Source organism: Diceros bicornis, chromosome 24, assembly GCF_020826845.1.
Source record: "Diceros bicornis minor isolate mBicDic1 chromosome 24, mDicBic1.mat.cur, whole genome shotgun sequence".
NCBI lineage: Eukaryota > Metazoa > Chordata > Mammalia > Perissodactyla > Rhinocerotidae > Diceros > Diceros bicornis.
Genome location: NC_080763.1, coordinates 40,689,382 through 40,705,978, shown reverse-complemented (window position 1 = coordinate 40,705,978; position 16,597 = coordinate 40,689,382). Strand labels below are relative to the sequence as shown.

Below are 16,597 nucleotides of genomic sequence, written 5' to 3'. Positions count from 1 at the left end.
TTCTGCTGAAGGTCAGCAACTGTAATCTCTATCGGCTTGGAAAGAAGAAGGGCCTGCCCAGCCGCATGGTGGTGTCGATATTTGACCCCCCTGTGAATTGGCTTCCTCCTGGTTATGTAGTAAATCAAGACAAAAGTAACACAGAGAAATGGGAAAAAGAGGAAATGGTAAGTTTTTGGTACCTGGAAGGATTTATTTTTTGGTGAAGTGGGGACAATTTTGTTCTATTAATTTTTTGTTTCTTTTCCCTGGTGTGTTTAAAATAGAGTAGATATTTGATATGTTGAATTAATTCCTCTAAATAGACTGTTTTTTCATTGAATTTAGAAACAGTGTTGTAATTTTGATAGAGGACGACTTCTATTATCTTCCTTTCCCAGAGGCTGAAAAGTATCTGATGATGTGACCCAGAAAAGAAAAAAGCAAAATCCCATAACATTTCACATTACTATTATGTATTACTATTATGATAAATTGTGTATTAAATTATCATGGATCCTTAGCTCTGGTCAGTGAAGTGACTTTCCAATGAACTCTGATCTCTAGGCTGTCTATGAAATAATTGCAATAAAATCTTGCTTTTGCAGCTCAGGGTTTTTGCACTTAGGACTGTTTCTCTTCTTGTGACGTAAAAACAAAAAATCATACATAAAGGTTGCAGTTTTCTAGAAATAGTTTAAATCTTGCCATTGACTTTAGAAGACTCCAGATTATTAGCTACAGCTGCTTCGTTTTGTCTTGTCTTGAAGGCCGCCAGAGGGCACCTCGGAGGCCTCGGAGCTGTGAAAGCAGTTGGTCCAGCTGTGGGTGGCTGGGAAGGACTTGGTGCCTCTGCCCAAGTTACAGGCGTCTCAGACAGTTTCGTTTCTCGGACATTTATTTTGTATTAATGATAAACTGGATAGTTCTTACTTCATTTTTGCTTTAGGCCAACAATGAGACTACCGTTTCTTTCACAGGTTATATTTTCTAAATATGCATTTTCTTCCTGTCTTCTATCTCACATGTATATCCTACATATCTGACTTAGTATTTCCAGGTAGCATGCTCTGTGGCTCTATTTTGATTTTTACCTATTTATGGAGTATGTTTTTAACTCATTCAATATTTGACTTATTCCAGAAATTAAACTTGTCTGGAAAAGCATTAAGAGAATATTTTAATGCAAGTTAGGTTAGAAAAATTACATTTTGTTATTAATTTAGAAATAGGTAGAGCCTTAGAGGAAAATGTGTAAATTTTGAAAACTTAGAGAAAATATTGCATTTCTATGAAAAATATTCCAGTAACAATTATCCTGTCTTGTAAATACTGTTTCATAATATAATTGGCTCTTTACAAAAATTTTTTAGCGGGAGGTGACATTGGCATGTCCTTTTGATTTAAAAAAATTTTTTCAAGATACAACACAAAATTTTTATTTTATTTTCCTTAACATTTTAGGTGACCTGGCATTTTGGTTCTTGGAATACGTTAAAAATACCGTTCATATTTTCACTTAATAAATTGAAATAGGTCCTTACATGATACTGGAAAGCACATGCTTGTTCCATTCCTGTTCTACCCGCCTCCCTCCTCAGCAAATAGGTTTAAGGGAAACCTTTGCACACGAATGTCGAAGGTGGTAATAACTCAGGTAGAAAGTTGCCTTGAACTGTAAGAGAAGAGTTTCATGCTGGTGTTTTCTTTAAAGAGCTTGAAGGGCTCTTGGAAACCATTTAGTGAGGTGGAATCCCACTATTTTGCAGATAAGGAAACTGAAATGCAGATGTATTGAAGAACTTTGCCCAAGATCACACAGCTTATTTTTGATAAAAGCCACTCCTTTGTTTTTTTGAGCTCTGCCAGTTTTAGCTTATGGTAGCATCTTACTAAAGATATATAAGGATTTTTTTAGTTAAAAAAATTATTCATTTTGATTTTTTTTAATTGCAATTTGGCCTTTTTTTCTTAAAGACCAAACAATAGTCAAAAATATCTCATGTTACCTTAGAAAAATATAAGGTTTTAACGGGAAATAGTTCCTAGAGGCCTGCCGCTGTAGTTTCTTTTGGTGTTCTTTCCTTTTTCTTGAAAAAATTTTATAAACTTTTTAAATAAAATGTAAAGGTATGTAGTTGTTGATATATGGTTTGGCTCGCTGCTCGTATTTCTTTTCAAACAAATATGCTGTATCTCTTTGAGTCTGGCTTAAAATGAAATATTTGCAGGATTTAAAAAATGCTTGACAGAAAGTTTGAAAAATTTTTGTCAAAATACTCTGGAAAGTTGACACTATCAAAATTGAAGCACACCCTCCTGCCTTTCCCCTCGAGGTAAAAACTTGTTGTTGTTATTGCACAACAGAAATGGGGCATCTTTCTAGCAAAAAAGTTACATCGTTACTGAATCCAGCCCATTATGAAGGTTGTCATTCACAAATAAGCTTTTGCCAAAGAAACTGGAATTAGCAAAGAGCTTCTGACAGAAATTGGATTGTTGTGTTTCATGTTAGTCTAAATTTTCTTCTATTTTTGTCAGTTATGCTATAATCTGTTACCCTGATTACTGTAGCTCAGTAGAGGAAAAGAGCAAAATTTCTCAAATTCGTAGCTTAGTTCAGTGATCACTTTTAGTTTTCAAGCAAAGCAGTTTAGTTTCACATTGTAGCAAATGTACTTAGAAGTGGAAATAGGGATACAAAAACTTTTTCATAAAACCCTCTTGTACATTTTTAATATTATAAAGATTTTTAAAATAATTTTATCAGTTTTCATATTATACTCTTCATGGCAAAGATTATGCTTTTTCTACATCTGGAATTTAATTTTATTAATTTGAAAACATTTTAAAACTTCGTCAGCAAAATTGAAGCTCTCTGTCTGATCGGCGTATGAGTACTTTCATTGTGTATCCTGCCGGAGTTAGAATTCTTAGCTGAAGTTTTGGCTTGTGGACATTAATTTTAACTTTATATCCGTGTACAAAATCCTTAGCTTAAAGCTTCGTACTGGATAGAGGTCATTTTATAACTTAGAGAATGAACGTTCAAAGAACATGTTTTATTTTGTTTATATGATTAAATAACTTATTTTATGTTAATTGAAAACAAATGGCCATGATTTTAAAGTTGCCTTTTAGTATTTGTGGTTGTCATTTGAAATTATCCATAACCCTTGCTTTTATTGAGTTTCAAACCCTTTTAAAAACAGCAGCTATGTCTCCCCTCCTTCCCCATTCCCCCTGGTTTCAGACAAAAGACTGCATGTTGGCTAATGGCAAACTGGACGAGGACTTTGAGGAGGATGATGAGGAGGAGGAGGACCTGATGTGGAGGGCTCCAAAGGAGGACGCCGATTATGAGGATGACTTCCTGGAGTACGATCAGGAACATATCAAGTTTATAGATAACATGTTAATGGGATCAGGAGCTTTTGTAAAGAAAATTTCTCTTTCTCCTTTTTCAACCACTGATTCTGCATATGAATGGAAAATGCCCAAAAAATCCTCCTTAGGTAGTATGCCATTTTCATCAGATTTTGAGGATTTTGACTATAGCTCTTGGGATGCAATGTGCTATCTGGATCCTAGCAAAGCTGTTGAAGAGGATGACTTTGTGGTGGGGTTCTGGAATCCCTCAGAAGAAAACTGTGGTGTTGACACAGGGAAACAGTCCATTTCTTACGACTTGCACACTGAGCAGTGTATTGCTGACAAAAGCATAGCCGACTGTGTGGAAGCCCTGCTGGGCTGCTATTTAACCAGCTGTGGTGAGAGGGCTGCTCAGCTTTTCCTCTGTTCCTTGGGGCTGAAGGTGCTCCCGGTAATTAAAAGGACTGATCGGGAAAAGGCCATGTGCCCAACTAGGGAGAATTTCAACACCCAACACAAGAACCTTTCTGGGGGCTGTGCTGCTGCCTCCGTAGCCAGCTCACGCTCTCCTGTCTTTAAAGACTTGGAATATGGTTGTTTGAAGATTCCACCGAGATGTATGTTTGATCATCCAGATGCAGATAAAACACTGAATCACCTTATATCGGGTTTTGAAAATTTTGAAAAGAAAATCAACTACAGATTCAAGAATAAGGCTTACCTTCTTCAGGCTTTTACACATGCCTCCTACCACTACAATACCATTACTGGTAAGGAGCCCCAGACCAAACTTCGTTTCTCTGAAAGTGAGGCCTTGTGTTAATCGCATTGTTTTAGCCTTGTGAAAAAAATGATCTATGCATGTACGGAGTTAGTGCTTAATATGCATGGTGGGGGGAGGAAGCAAATGAAAATGAAAGAAGCTTGATTTTTCTCGTCTTTTTGGGAGCATGCATGCTCCTGCGCTTTGATAGTTGGGAGTATATAGCTGTCTTACGTACCTGCGTATGTGTCAGTTTATATGCTGCGTAATTAGAGAAATTTGAGCCTTAGTTATTTTGGTGTGTTTTTCCCATTTTATCCTACCCCACTATCTTTCTGATGCCCGTTCAGTGCTGCTTTTGGTTCTTGATCTATTCGTAAATTCTGGATGTATTTCCACATCCTTGATTGTTCTTTCTGAACAAAAAGGCCCCTCTCTTAAGGTCTTTTTAAATCTAAAGATGAATAGATTAAAAGAAACTGCTTCATGGAAGGTTTCATTGCCCTTACTGTGGCTCTGCTGTCATCTTCTCTGCATTGGGCTCCTGTTTTTTCCCTCCTTGGTTTAATAGGCTCCCAAACTATTAGATTAGGAGGGAGACTAGAGGCCTAAATGCAAATCAGCCTCAGTTTGTGAAGCACAGCTCAGGTCAATATGTGGTCTTCTCTATCAGAGTAATCAGTGCTCAAACCCAGAATAGCAAAGCAAAGTATCAAGTTTGTATAAGAAAAACAGTGTAGGTTAAGATGATCAGAAAAAAGTAAAACCAAAAAGTGAAAAATTATTTGACACTGGACTGGAAAGACTCAGGTGAAACTCAAACCTGTTTGTCTTTGTGGAGAGAAAGGAAGCGTGGTGTCTGCTGCACCCTGCTGGGACGAGACCTGGGCTCCAGCCTGTCTCCGCCCCTGCCTCTTAACGCACTGGGGGTGCTGGGACAAGTCACTTCTGTCCCTGTGCCTCTCCTCTGTGTAGTCATGTGAGAACGCAGAGGTGCGGATAGCACAGATAACTGCACGTTCTGACAATTGGCCGTTTTGCCTTAGGTCTTTGCTCACTTCCACAGCTCTTCTTTCTCAATCTCTTGGTTTATTTCAAATTCAGCACTTCTGATTCGAGCTGAGAAAAGGGTCTTCTTGTACTAACTGTCATCTTGTTTAGCAAATATAACCCAGGAGTGGCAGGGCATAGTATCGCTTACACACACTCCAGAGCGTGGGTGAGACGAAGGGCAATGATGGCAGCACAGGGTGGAGTGGGTGGGAGTGTGTGAGGGTCTGGCTTTGCCGAAGGGACGACGTGTGATGGGGACTTCAGAATAATGCCCAGCACCTGCCTGGCCAGCGCAGTGCCCAAGGGAAAGGTTCAGTGATAATGACATCGCCTGGGAAATGTTGTTTTCTTAACAACCGTTAGTCTTTGGGCCACTTAAAGATTTTATGACCCCAATTTATGTATCAGAAATGTGTTTAATTTGCCATTAAAATTTAATTTCCATAGACTTCAGTAAGTATGATATGAAAAATAATTTTGTCATGGAAGAATATATGTGAAAATTAACCCCAATAAACTCTCTAAAGTGGGTCTGGGATCAGTTATTCCGTGGAAATCGTGTAAGTGTTTTTGCCCAAACTTATGGCTCCACTTGGGATCCTCCCTCAGATTGTTACCAGCGCCTAGAATTCCTGGGAGATGCGATTTTGGACTACCTCATAACCAAGCACCTTTATGAAGACCCGCGGCAGCACTCCCCGGGGGTCCTGACCGACCTGCGCTCTGCGCTAGTCAACAACACCATCTTCGCGTCGTTGGCGGTCAAGTACGACTACCACAAGTACTTCAAGGCGGTGTCGCCCGAGCTCTTCCACGTCATCGACGACTTTGTGCAGTTCCAGCTGGAGAAGAATGAAATGCAGGGAATGGATTCTGAGGTTGGTGCCCTTTGAAAGCGTGTTGAATTCCCTGTTTGAAATAAGCCATCCAGAGCCGGCCCCGTGGCTTAGCGGTTGAGTGCGCGCTCTCCGCTGGTGGTGGCCCGGGTTCGGATCCCAGGCGCGCACTGACGCACCGCTTCTCCGGCCATGCTGAGGCCGCGTCCCACAGACAGCAACTAGAGGGATGTGCAGCTATGACATACAACTATCTGCTGGGGCTTTGGGGGAAAAAAGGAGGAGAATTGGCAATAGATGTTAGCTCAGAGCTGGTCTTCCTCAGCAAAAAGAGGAGGATTAGCACGGATGTTAGCTCAGGGCTGATCTTCCTCACAAAAAAATAAAAAAAAAATAAGCCATCCAACCAGGTGCTCCATAGTCTCAGAGTCCTGGCTGCACAGCTGTCCCGAGAGACAGCTGAAGGCCAGGGCTGTGGTGCCCAGCACGCAGTCCCTCTCTGGGGAGGACTGTTACTGAGTTGTGGTCTTCAGGCTGGCCTTTTAAACTCGACTGCCCACGCTCTGGTTGGTGTGGTCCTTCCAGTGCATAGAGGAGCCCGTGGCGCTCCGTTATCGTCCCGTTCCCAGGCCTTGATTCGGGCTTCCAGTGTCCAGGCGTGCCAGAGAAGTGCGAGTCCGCCCCCCGCCCCTAGAGTGGCTTTAACCCTGGTGAAAGCTCAGCATGTTTCATTCTGTCTGTCTGTCTGTCTTTTTAAAATGGATCAGAAATATTTGCCAGTATCTCAGGTAAACATCACGAATATATATTCTGCTTCTACTTGAAATGGGAAAATCTCTTTTAAAAACCAAACTTCTAAATTTTTAACCATTGGAATTTGAGAGGCTTCTGCTGTAGGTTCAGCCAAAGGTTCTTTGATGATGGAGCTAGTTCTAATGTGTTTGTGAACTGTTTTGAAGTTTTGTAGGAAAAGACATTGCTTAGATCTTTCCAGTCTCCTCTGAGCCTTCACAAACACCTATCTGCATACCTGTGTGCCCAGGAGAGCACTCTCATTCCTTATTCTTCCCCTTCTGATTCCTTTGTCCTGTTTTTGTAGATTTCTTATAAGGAGTCAAGGAATTTAATTATAACTCTAGTAATGGTTTTAATTGTTTTTTCTTTAATTTGTACCTTCCCTTTTTTAATGGCGCCAAACCGTTGTTGGGAAGTAGTACATTTCCTTGACTTTCTGTGAGAGAAATTAAGAGTCTGGGCTTTGAGGTTGGCCACAGGGCAGAGTGTCTGAGACTGTGAGCTGCACAGAAGATGTGCTGAGGGGATCTCAGGAGGCAGCATCCTCCCCTGCACTCTCACCCGTGCCCTCCTCCGGGATGGATGGTCTGAGGAATTAGGACCATCTCCTATGTGTTCATTATGATTCCTACTCTCATTCGTTAGAAATATTTAAGGTTAGAATTTGAAGAATTAGCCAAAATTAGGTTTAAGTTCTCTTTTGATGACAGTGGGACATACTGGTTCTCTTAGTTTTGTTCATCCTTTTGTTTATATAAACACATGTATAGAAGTTACAAAAACTGATTGGAATGTCCTGGTCTGGCTCTTCTAACTTACTATCTGTAAAAAGAGAGAATTAAACTTGAGACCTCAAAACCATGGTATAGGAACAATAAGTGTCTTGTTTTTCCAGAAGTCAGCTTTATAAATGTGTTATGTAGAGCTTTGTATGGCTAAACAGTCTGTTTAAAAATTACTATCTGCCCTTCTCTTTCGTAGGTTGTGTTTATTTTAGAAGATACAAATAAGCCAAAAGAAAATTAAATTATGCAAATATACCACCTCAGAAATAACCAAAATTACCATTTGGTGATGTTTTATTGTTAATGTATAGAGACATAAGCATACATAGAATATAAAATGGAATTATATTCTGCATGGTATACTATAACCTGTTCTTTCCACTTAAAGTGTTGTGGACGACTTTCCGTCTATTGACTGGCGTTAGGACTTTCAGTAGGAGACACTAGTCAGTATATGGCTATAATGTAGTGTCTTGAACAGTCATTTGTGGCTTGATATGTGAGTTGTTTTTAGTTAGAGCTTTTAATAAGCATGGATATGGTGAATATGCTTATATATCCACTTACCTCCTTAAGATAAAGTTGTTAAGATGGAATTGCTGCATCAGAGAATTATGAACTTTAAAAAGGCACTTGATACATGTGTAAGTTTTTATTCTGTTAATTTGAATACCTAGTCTGTGGCAAGTACTCTCTTATAGTATACATTTATAAGTGGTTTAATAAAAAGGGAGCTTGGAGGAACATACCTTCCAAATAGAATTTCCCTGCCAAACAATGACAGGGAAATTGCCCCTCTGCTCCCCAAAGCCACATGCACGCTTGTCAGCGTTGTTGTGATTAGTACTCTGCCTCCTCCTCGCCACGCCGCCGAGAGTAGACCTGTTTTAATGTGCAGTTCTTTGACTACCGGTGAATTTGAAGTTTGTGTATACATTCATTGACTGTTTTCTAATTTTATGTTAAAAGTTGTTTTTGTTTTTATTTAGAAGTAATTTTTTTCCTTTGCTGAATATAGACATACTAAATGGGAGGGGATTTTTTTTGAGAAGTCTGAGAAAACTTTTTTCTTTTTTTAGATAAGATAATGTGTGTGAAGAACCTATTATGATGTAGTAAGCATGCCATAAATCGTTGATATTGTTATCCTTGTTAAAGATATAATAAAATCATATCCAAGAAAAGAGACACACCTCTGTGGACTGCCTTTAGAAGTGGCCTTTTTGCTTACGAGTCCCTTTTCTCTCTGTACTAGCTTAGGAGATCTGAGGAGGATGAAGAGAAAGAAGAGGATATTGAAGTTCCAAAGGCCATGGGGGATATTTTTGAGTCGCTTGCTGGTGCCATTTACATGGATAGTGGGATGTCCCTGGAGATGGTTTGGCAGGTGTACTATCCTATGATGCGTCCGCTAATAGGTACTGTGGGCTCCCCTTTGAAAGAAGCAAAAGCAAAATTAAAAACAGCTTCAAGGATATTATTCACATTATTCTTTCATTTTGATTACAGAAAAATTTTCTGCTAATGTGCCCCGTTCCCCTGTGCGAGAATTGCTTGAAATGGAACCAGAAACTGCCAAATTTAGGTAAGCAAAATTGTGCATGGAAAAAAGTTAACTTACTTAAAAACAAGGGGTGAAAAGTTCTCAAAGTTACCATAAATGAAGGATTCTGAAAAATATTTACACTGGGGCATGCTCTTAGCAGTTTCCATTTGTAGTCTGATTGACTTCTCTCTTTTATTTATGAAGCATGCTGAATTAAAGGAGAAACAGCAGCCCTGTCTGTGGGCTGTGCAGTAAGCCGTAGTGCACATTTCCTTTGTGTGCTGTCGGCTTGTGCGTGAGGCTCTCAGCCTGAGAGTGCACACTCAGTGCTGATTGACAATGATAATAAATACTTCTGACGTCTCATTCAAGCTGTTTGGCCCTTTTACAGCCCGGCTGAGAGAACTTATGACGGCAAGGTCAGAGTCACCGTGGAAGTGGTAGGAAAGGGGAAATTTAAAGGTGTTGGCCGAAGTTACAGGATTGCCAAATCTGCAGCCGCAAGAAGAGCCCTACGAAGCCTCAAAGCCAATCAACCTCAGGTTCCCAACAGCTGAAACCCCTTTTTAAAATTAAAGAAAAAAAAGCAGAATTAAGGTGGAAAATATTTAAATTGAAAGGGATGATTTAAAGTTGATACTGAGTGGAATGAATTGAAGGCAGAATTTAAAGTTTGTTTGATAAAAAGCTAGATTACAGAATAAAACATTTAACATATGTATAAAAACTTTGGAACTAATGGTAGTTTTAGTTTTTTGCGCAAACACAATCTTGTCTTTCCTCACTTCTGCTTCGTTTAAATCACGAGTGCTTTAATGATGGTATTTAGCAAGTGGTCAGAATAATCACTGACAGTTTTTTTTTGTTTTTTGTTTCTGTTTTTTAGTTTAATTTCTGTCAGCTTGGCTTAGTATTAGGAGGCCAAGGAGCTTAACCTCCAGCAGTCCCGAGAACTAAGCGACACTGACAGGCCTCCGTTCCTGCGGTAGCACCGTCCCACGTAGTTGATAAGCCCCGTAGAATGACGCGGTTCGTGAGAGGAGGAGTGTGCCCGTGTTGTCTTTTCTTTCCATGTTAGATCGTGTAAGATGATGTTTCCTGGTCGCTATTGCACTTAATATTAAGGGACAGACTTTTGATTAACATTGGCTGGCATGTTGTTAAATCAGATTTTAATTTTCTCACGCCACGTAGTCTTGCATAAAAAGGTTCTTGCCTTAAAAGTAAAATCCTCATGGATATTCTTTAATTTCTGATCTTTTTGGAACAAACTATTTTACATTCCCTTCATGTTATTATGCATTAGATGTTGAGACAGCGTGATATTTACAACTCACTAGTATGGCTGTGACTTAACTTATTACAGGATTATATTAGGATTTCTGTTATATGTGTACTGAAGACATTTTAAAAACCAGAATATGTAGTCTATGGATTTTTTTAAACACCATAATAAACATGATCTTTGGCTAAATACCCAGTTTTACTAACAACCTCCTGCTAGGTCGTTCCACTGATGGAAATTGTTTGTGGCAAATAATTTTGCCCTGTAGGCTGTTGCTCTAACAAAATAAACTTTTAGACATATCACACCTAAAATATGCTGCAGATTTTATAATTGATTGGTTGCTTATTTAAAGAAGCAAAACAGAGCACCTTTACCCTTAGTCTTCTCACGTAAATTTCTTACTGTACTTTTCACGATGTTGCATGCGTATTTCACCTACCAAAGCTGTGCTGTTAATGCCATGGAAGGTTAACGTCTGCCACAAACTGCCGTAATTTTGATACATCTGTGATTTAGATCATTAATTTAGATAAACTAGCTCATTATTTCCATCTTTGGAAAAGAAAAAAAAAGACGTTTTTAGGCATTTGCCTAAGTTTCTTTAATTAGACTTGTAGGGCACTCTTCACTTAAATACCTCAGTTCTTCTTTTCTTTTGCATGCATGTTTTTCCCCTGTTTGGTGCTATGTTTATGTATATGCTTGAAATTTTAATTTTTTTTTTTGCACTGTAACTATAATACCTCTTAATTTACCTTTTTAAAAGCTGTGGGTCAGTCTTGCACTCCCACCAACATACCAGTAGAGGTTTGCTGCAATTTGCCCCATTAATTATGCTTGAAGTTTAAGAAGGCTGAGCAGAGGTGTCTAATATTTTCCAGCACATCATTCTGAACTTGATGCTTCATGTGATGCTGCATTTCTGTTTCAAATTGCGATTGAATACTGTGCTTCTTGCTCTTTCTGCACCACTCACCCCAGGGAGACACCTCTGCATGTGTGCACACAGAAAGCTGGCAGCTCCGCTTCCCCGGGGCTGAGTGAGGGGACGTGAAGCTTCTCCAACATGGTCTGTTGTCTCCAATCTTAAACTGAAATCAAGATTTAAATTATTAAATGGGTTTTTGAGCAAATTAATTTGGGTGGACTCGTTTTTAAAGTATTTAATTCTGATTTGGAACCTTAGATTTCTATTTGGTTTTTTAAAAAATGTCAGTGTAAGGTCTCTTGGCAAGTTAAAACCAAGCAATTCTTGAATTATAGAATGGTAAACATGTACAATTAACCAGTAAGGCTGGATGTGAATTTTACCCGTGAGGGTGATGTCTGATGAAGTTGTGTCACAGATCTCTTGATGATTTATAAACTACCTGATGCCAGGGGCTGAGGGCTTTGCCTTGGGTCTAATGCACTCGTCCCAGTGTTAAGGGATTCTCTTGCTCCTGGCACCAAAATCAGATTGTTTCACAGTTACAGTTCCCGTTGGGAGAAAAATGCCTCAATATATTTTGTAACCGTAAGAAGAGTATTTTTTGTTAATACTAAAAAGTTCAGACTTGGGTATGATTAGGTCATAACATTCTCAGGGGTTCAAATTTCCTGCTACCATTCAAAATGTTTATCAACAGCAAACTTTAGCTATTTCACTTTTTGTTGCTGGAGAAAAATAGCTGATTTTAATTTGTGACTCACGCTTTGAAGCATTCTCTGATCCCCTGGTTACTAAGTTAAAAAATGAAAACTATGAGTTAGACATATGAAATGGTTATGAACGCTTTTGTGCTGCTGACTTTTAATGCTGTAAAGTTTTCCCCAGTTTAGCTTGTTGAAATGTTTTGCATCCATTAATTAAGGAAAAAAATCACTCTATGTTGCCCCACTTTCCGACCGTGTATGTCACCTTTTGTTCCTGTGATTGCAATGTGAGACCGAATGTAATATGGAAAATCTGTACTAGTGGGAGGTGGGCTTGTGCCCAAGCACACGTGTGACGGACTGATGAACGTGTCTTGAAAAAGCAACTACGGAAATTCCTTACCATGGTTGTGTGGAGGTCAGTTGGTTTGAGCCTTCATTGTAAATGTTCTTAATTTCTTTTATAATATACTTTCAGCAGTCCTGACTATGCTGCGTTTGTAATAGCTTTCTCCCCTCTGTTCTGTTCATGTAGCACAGATAAGCATTGCCCTTGGTACCGTGCTTTACCTCATTTCAAGGAAAATATGCTTAACTGAGAGGAAAAAATGTGGTTTGGCCTCGCTGCTGTTTGGATTTACCGAATTTGAAAAAGATAATTATAATGCCTGCAATGTGTCATATACTTGCACAACTTAAATAGGTCATTTTTGTCTGTGGCATTTTTACTGTTTGTGAAAGTATGACAAAGATTTGTTAACTGAACTCTTAATTATGTTTTAAAAATGTTTGTTACAGTTTTTTCTTTCTTTTTTTTTACATTACGTGAAATGATTAAATTTCGAATGACCTTTAACACTCCTGTAATTATATTTTAAAATACTGGTATTTTTACTTTCTTCATAATAGCTTGCTCTCAGAAACATTCAGATTACCCTGCCCAGATAGCAGGAGACTTGAGGCTGCTTCGGTTCTGCTGGTTCAGTTTGTAAGCACAGCTGCTCAACCGGCAGTCAGCCTTCCAGTCGCCACCTGAAGTCAGATGGCGACTGCAGAGAGCAGAGGGTGGTCAAGATCCAGACCCACCGTAGTCAGGCTGAAGCCCCATTGATTTAAAACTTGGTGTCTTGCTCTGTTGGGGTATCTAATCCTTCACACAAAATTTAAGCCACCAAACCGAGACCTTGATATCTTTATTCAGCTTGCCTCTGAAATCACGTTAGAATCCTTGATCAGTTTGTGTTATCTGCGGAAGAGAAACTCCTGTAACGTTTATTACCTATATGGTTATTTTAATTACATTTAAATAGGTATATTTTTTCAACCACTGATTACTTTTCAGGAACTTAATTATTTCCAAATAAATTTCTTTATTTTATATTGTACATGAAAAGTTTTTAAGATATGCTTAAGACCAAGAATATTAAAATGGTTTTAAAAGTTGTTGGAGACGCCAGTAGCAATACCTAGGGGATCTGCGTTGAGACCGTTGTATTTTCCACTAGCAGTGAAAATAGTCTTTCGAAACTGACTTGTAAATATGTTTGAATCATTCATTGTTTTTTTCCTAGCCCATTGTTATTTGGAAGCAACCACAGACAGTTTAATTTTGTAGGTGCACTCAGAGTTCACCGCAGCAGCAGGTTGTGTAGCAAAAATGCCGAGGTGAACAGGAAGTAAAATTTCTGGCTTTTCTGCTGTAAATAGAGTGAAGGAAAATGACTAAAATCAAGTAAAACTAACACATCTAGTTGGATTGACAATAAGATGTTTGCCATCACTTGCTGCAGCTGCTTTAGGAACGTGATGCCATTCATTCACTCAGTTATCATGCTGCAGAAATTTGCAGTCTGCACCTTATGGGTCACAATTACCTTTCGTCATTTTTTTGTAATAATTGTAGCCGAGTAATTCTCCAATAAAGTTATGGTCTGTTCACTTTGTGTCCTGTCGTTTTCTTTTCTCGTTTTGATTCAGTTCAAGTGGGCGATAACACTTAAATAGCTGTAGCAGAAATGATTTTTAAAATGTATTAATTCCACGGTCATGTAAAAATGCATATTTTAATAGGATAAAATTTTGTTTACCAAGTTCTGCCTCACGTCTACTTGTAGAGTTAAATAGTAACAATTGTCTTTTTCTTTTCAACATTTAAATAATACCAGTGTGTTTTTCTGAAATTCTGCCACATTGACAGATGTGTTCCAGGTCCTGGATTATTTCTGACACGTTTGACACATTCCTTAAGTGAATTTGGTTACTCTGAAATCAAGTGGACAGAATTTCAGCTTCCGGGTTTTTAGGACACGCTTCCAATATTGTTGGTTAAGAAAGAATTCTATTATTTCAAGCCTTGACCCAACCTTTTTGTAACTCAGTAAACTAAGCGCTACTAGGAAGGACTTGCCTGTAGGGACAAGGCGGTTGAGAGTAAGTTTCTTAAAACAAGAAAAAATTTTAGTTTTCCTTTATAAGAGTTTAAATTAATCCCTTCCTTTTCTCTCCTTCTGACTTCTCTGAATGAAAGGGGAAAAACGTATGTGTATTTTAATCCTGAGGAATTTGGTTAAGTGCTACGTGCTTGTGTGTGTAGGTGTTACTGCCCAGAATTCACTGGAGGGTTGAGGGCAAGCCTTCATGCCACAGCTCACTCCTGCCACCGTGACCTTGCCCTCCCGTGGCCAGCAGTTGAGAACACAGCCTGGCCAAGCATATCGGTTTGCAGCCGTGATGTGCGTGAAGAGAATCCAGATGGAAGAGAATTGTTTTTCTTGCTGCAGATCCATAAGCATAGTGCACGTTCTAGGTGGAATGCTGGATGCCGTTCACAGCTGGCTCAGTGGAGAACTGAGTTGTGGTCCTTGTAGGACTCGAGGAGCGAGGGGCTGCACCCGTGGTGGATGTGCAGGCGGGGAGCACGCTCTCCGTCCTGTCTGCAAGGCCACATGGTAACAACACTGAGACCTTTGTGTTTCTTTTTTCTATTTGTGATAAATTATACATAAAACTTACCGCTTACCCATTTTTAAGTGTACAGTTTAGTGGCCCTAAGTACATTCACATGGTTGTGTACCCATCACCACCATCCATTTCCTTGTTCTTCATCCCAAACTGAAACTCTGTACCCATTAAATACTAACTCGTCGCCCCTCCTTCCCCCAGGCCCTGGCATCCATCGTTTCACTTTCTGTCTCTATGAATTGGACTATTCTAGGTACTTTGTATAAGCGGAATCAGACAGTATTTGTCCTTTGGCGTAGCATAATGTCTTCATGGTCCGTCCATGTTGTAGCATGTGTCAGAATTTCCTTTTTAAGTCTGAATAGTGTTCTGTTGTGTGTATCTACCACGTTTTTTAAGTCTATTCATCTGCCAGTGGATGTTTGGGTAGCTTCCACCTTTTGGCTTTGTGAACAGTGCTGCTGTGAACACTGGTGTACGCACGTCTGTTTGAGTCCCTGCTTTCATTCTTTAGTATGTATATCCAGACGTGGAACTGCTAGATCATATGGTAATTCTATGTTTAATTGTTTGAGAAGCTGCCATACTTTTTTCCATAGCACTGCATCGTTTTATATTCTTGCCAGCAATGCACAAGTGTTCCAATTTCTCCGCATCCTCACCAACGCTTGTTGTTTATTGGGGTCAGGAAGATTGGCCCTGAGCTAACATCTGTGCCCATCTTCCTCTACTTTATATGTGGACACCACCACAGCATGGCTCGATAAGTGGTGCATGGGTCCGCGCCCAGCGTAAGAACCTGCAAACCCTGGACCGCCGAAGCAGAGCACACGAACTTAACCACTACAACACCGGGTCGACCCCTATTTTGTTTTTTTGATAGTAGCTATCCTCATGGGTGTGAGGTGGTATCTTGTAGTTTTGATTTGCATTTCCCTGATGATTAGTGATGTTGAGCACCTTTTCATGTACTTATTGGCCATTTATAGATCTTTGGAGAAATGTCTGTTCAAGTCGTTTGCACGTTTTCGAATTGGGTTGGTTTTGTTGTTGAGTTTTAGGAGTTCTTTATATATTCTGGATATTAAATCTTTATCAGATTTATGATTTGCAAATGTATTCTCCCGTTCTATGGGTTGCCTTTTACTCTCCAAAATTCTCTCTTGAAAAATTCTGAGTTGCAAAACACATTGACCTCCAGGATTTCAGATAAGGACCGGTGGACCTAAGATTTATTGAATGATGTTGATTTATTGTGTGATAGGTGCCCGCTCTGTACTAAATGTTTTACACGTTTTATGCCATTTACTCCTACCACGATTATGGAAACAGCTGCTTTTGGAGGGAAGTAGAGCACAGAGATTCAAATTGAGAACTGGAGTCAGGCCACCTGGTTTCCAGCACGGTGTGACTTCAGGCGAGTTATTCACCACTCAGCCTCACGTCCTTGCCTTTACAATGAGGACGGAGTCATTCGGGTTCAGTGGAGTTCACGTAAAAAGTGCTGGGCACAGTACCCACACATGAGCCCGTAATAAATGCCAGTTGTCACTACAGTGCCCACTTTACAGATGGGAAAAGTGA

At 39.5% G+C, this 16,597-nt stretch overlaps 1 protein-coding gene across 8 annotated transcripts in view; it reads left to right on the top strand.

Moving 5' to 3' along the window:
• Positions 1-12,906, top strand: part of DICER1 (dicer 1, ribonuclease III) — a 67,264-nt gene extending 54,358 nt beyond the window's left edge. For 7 of the 8 annotated variants that reach the window (XM_058567637.1, XM_058567633.1, XM_058567635.1 and 4 more), the window contains 6 exons: positions 12-167; positions 3,233-4,121; positions 5,777-6,045; positions 8,839-9,001; positions 9,093-9,168; positions 9,521-12,906. In XM_058567637.1, coding sequence (XP_058423620.1) covers positions 12-167; positions 3,233-4,121; positions 5,777-6,045; positions 8,839-9,001; positions 9,093-9,168; positions 9,521-9,686 — 1,719 coding nt within the window. In that variant the 3' untranslated portion in view covers positions 9,687-12,906. The remainder of the gene's footprint in view (positions 1-11; positions 168-3,232; positions 4,122-5,776; positions 6,046-8,838; positions 9,002-9,092; positions 9,169-9,520) is intronic. The other variant, XR_009223739.1, reaches the window with a different exon arrangement.
• Positions 12,907-16,597: the final 3,691 nt, after the last annotated feature.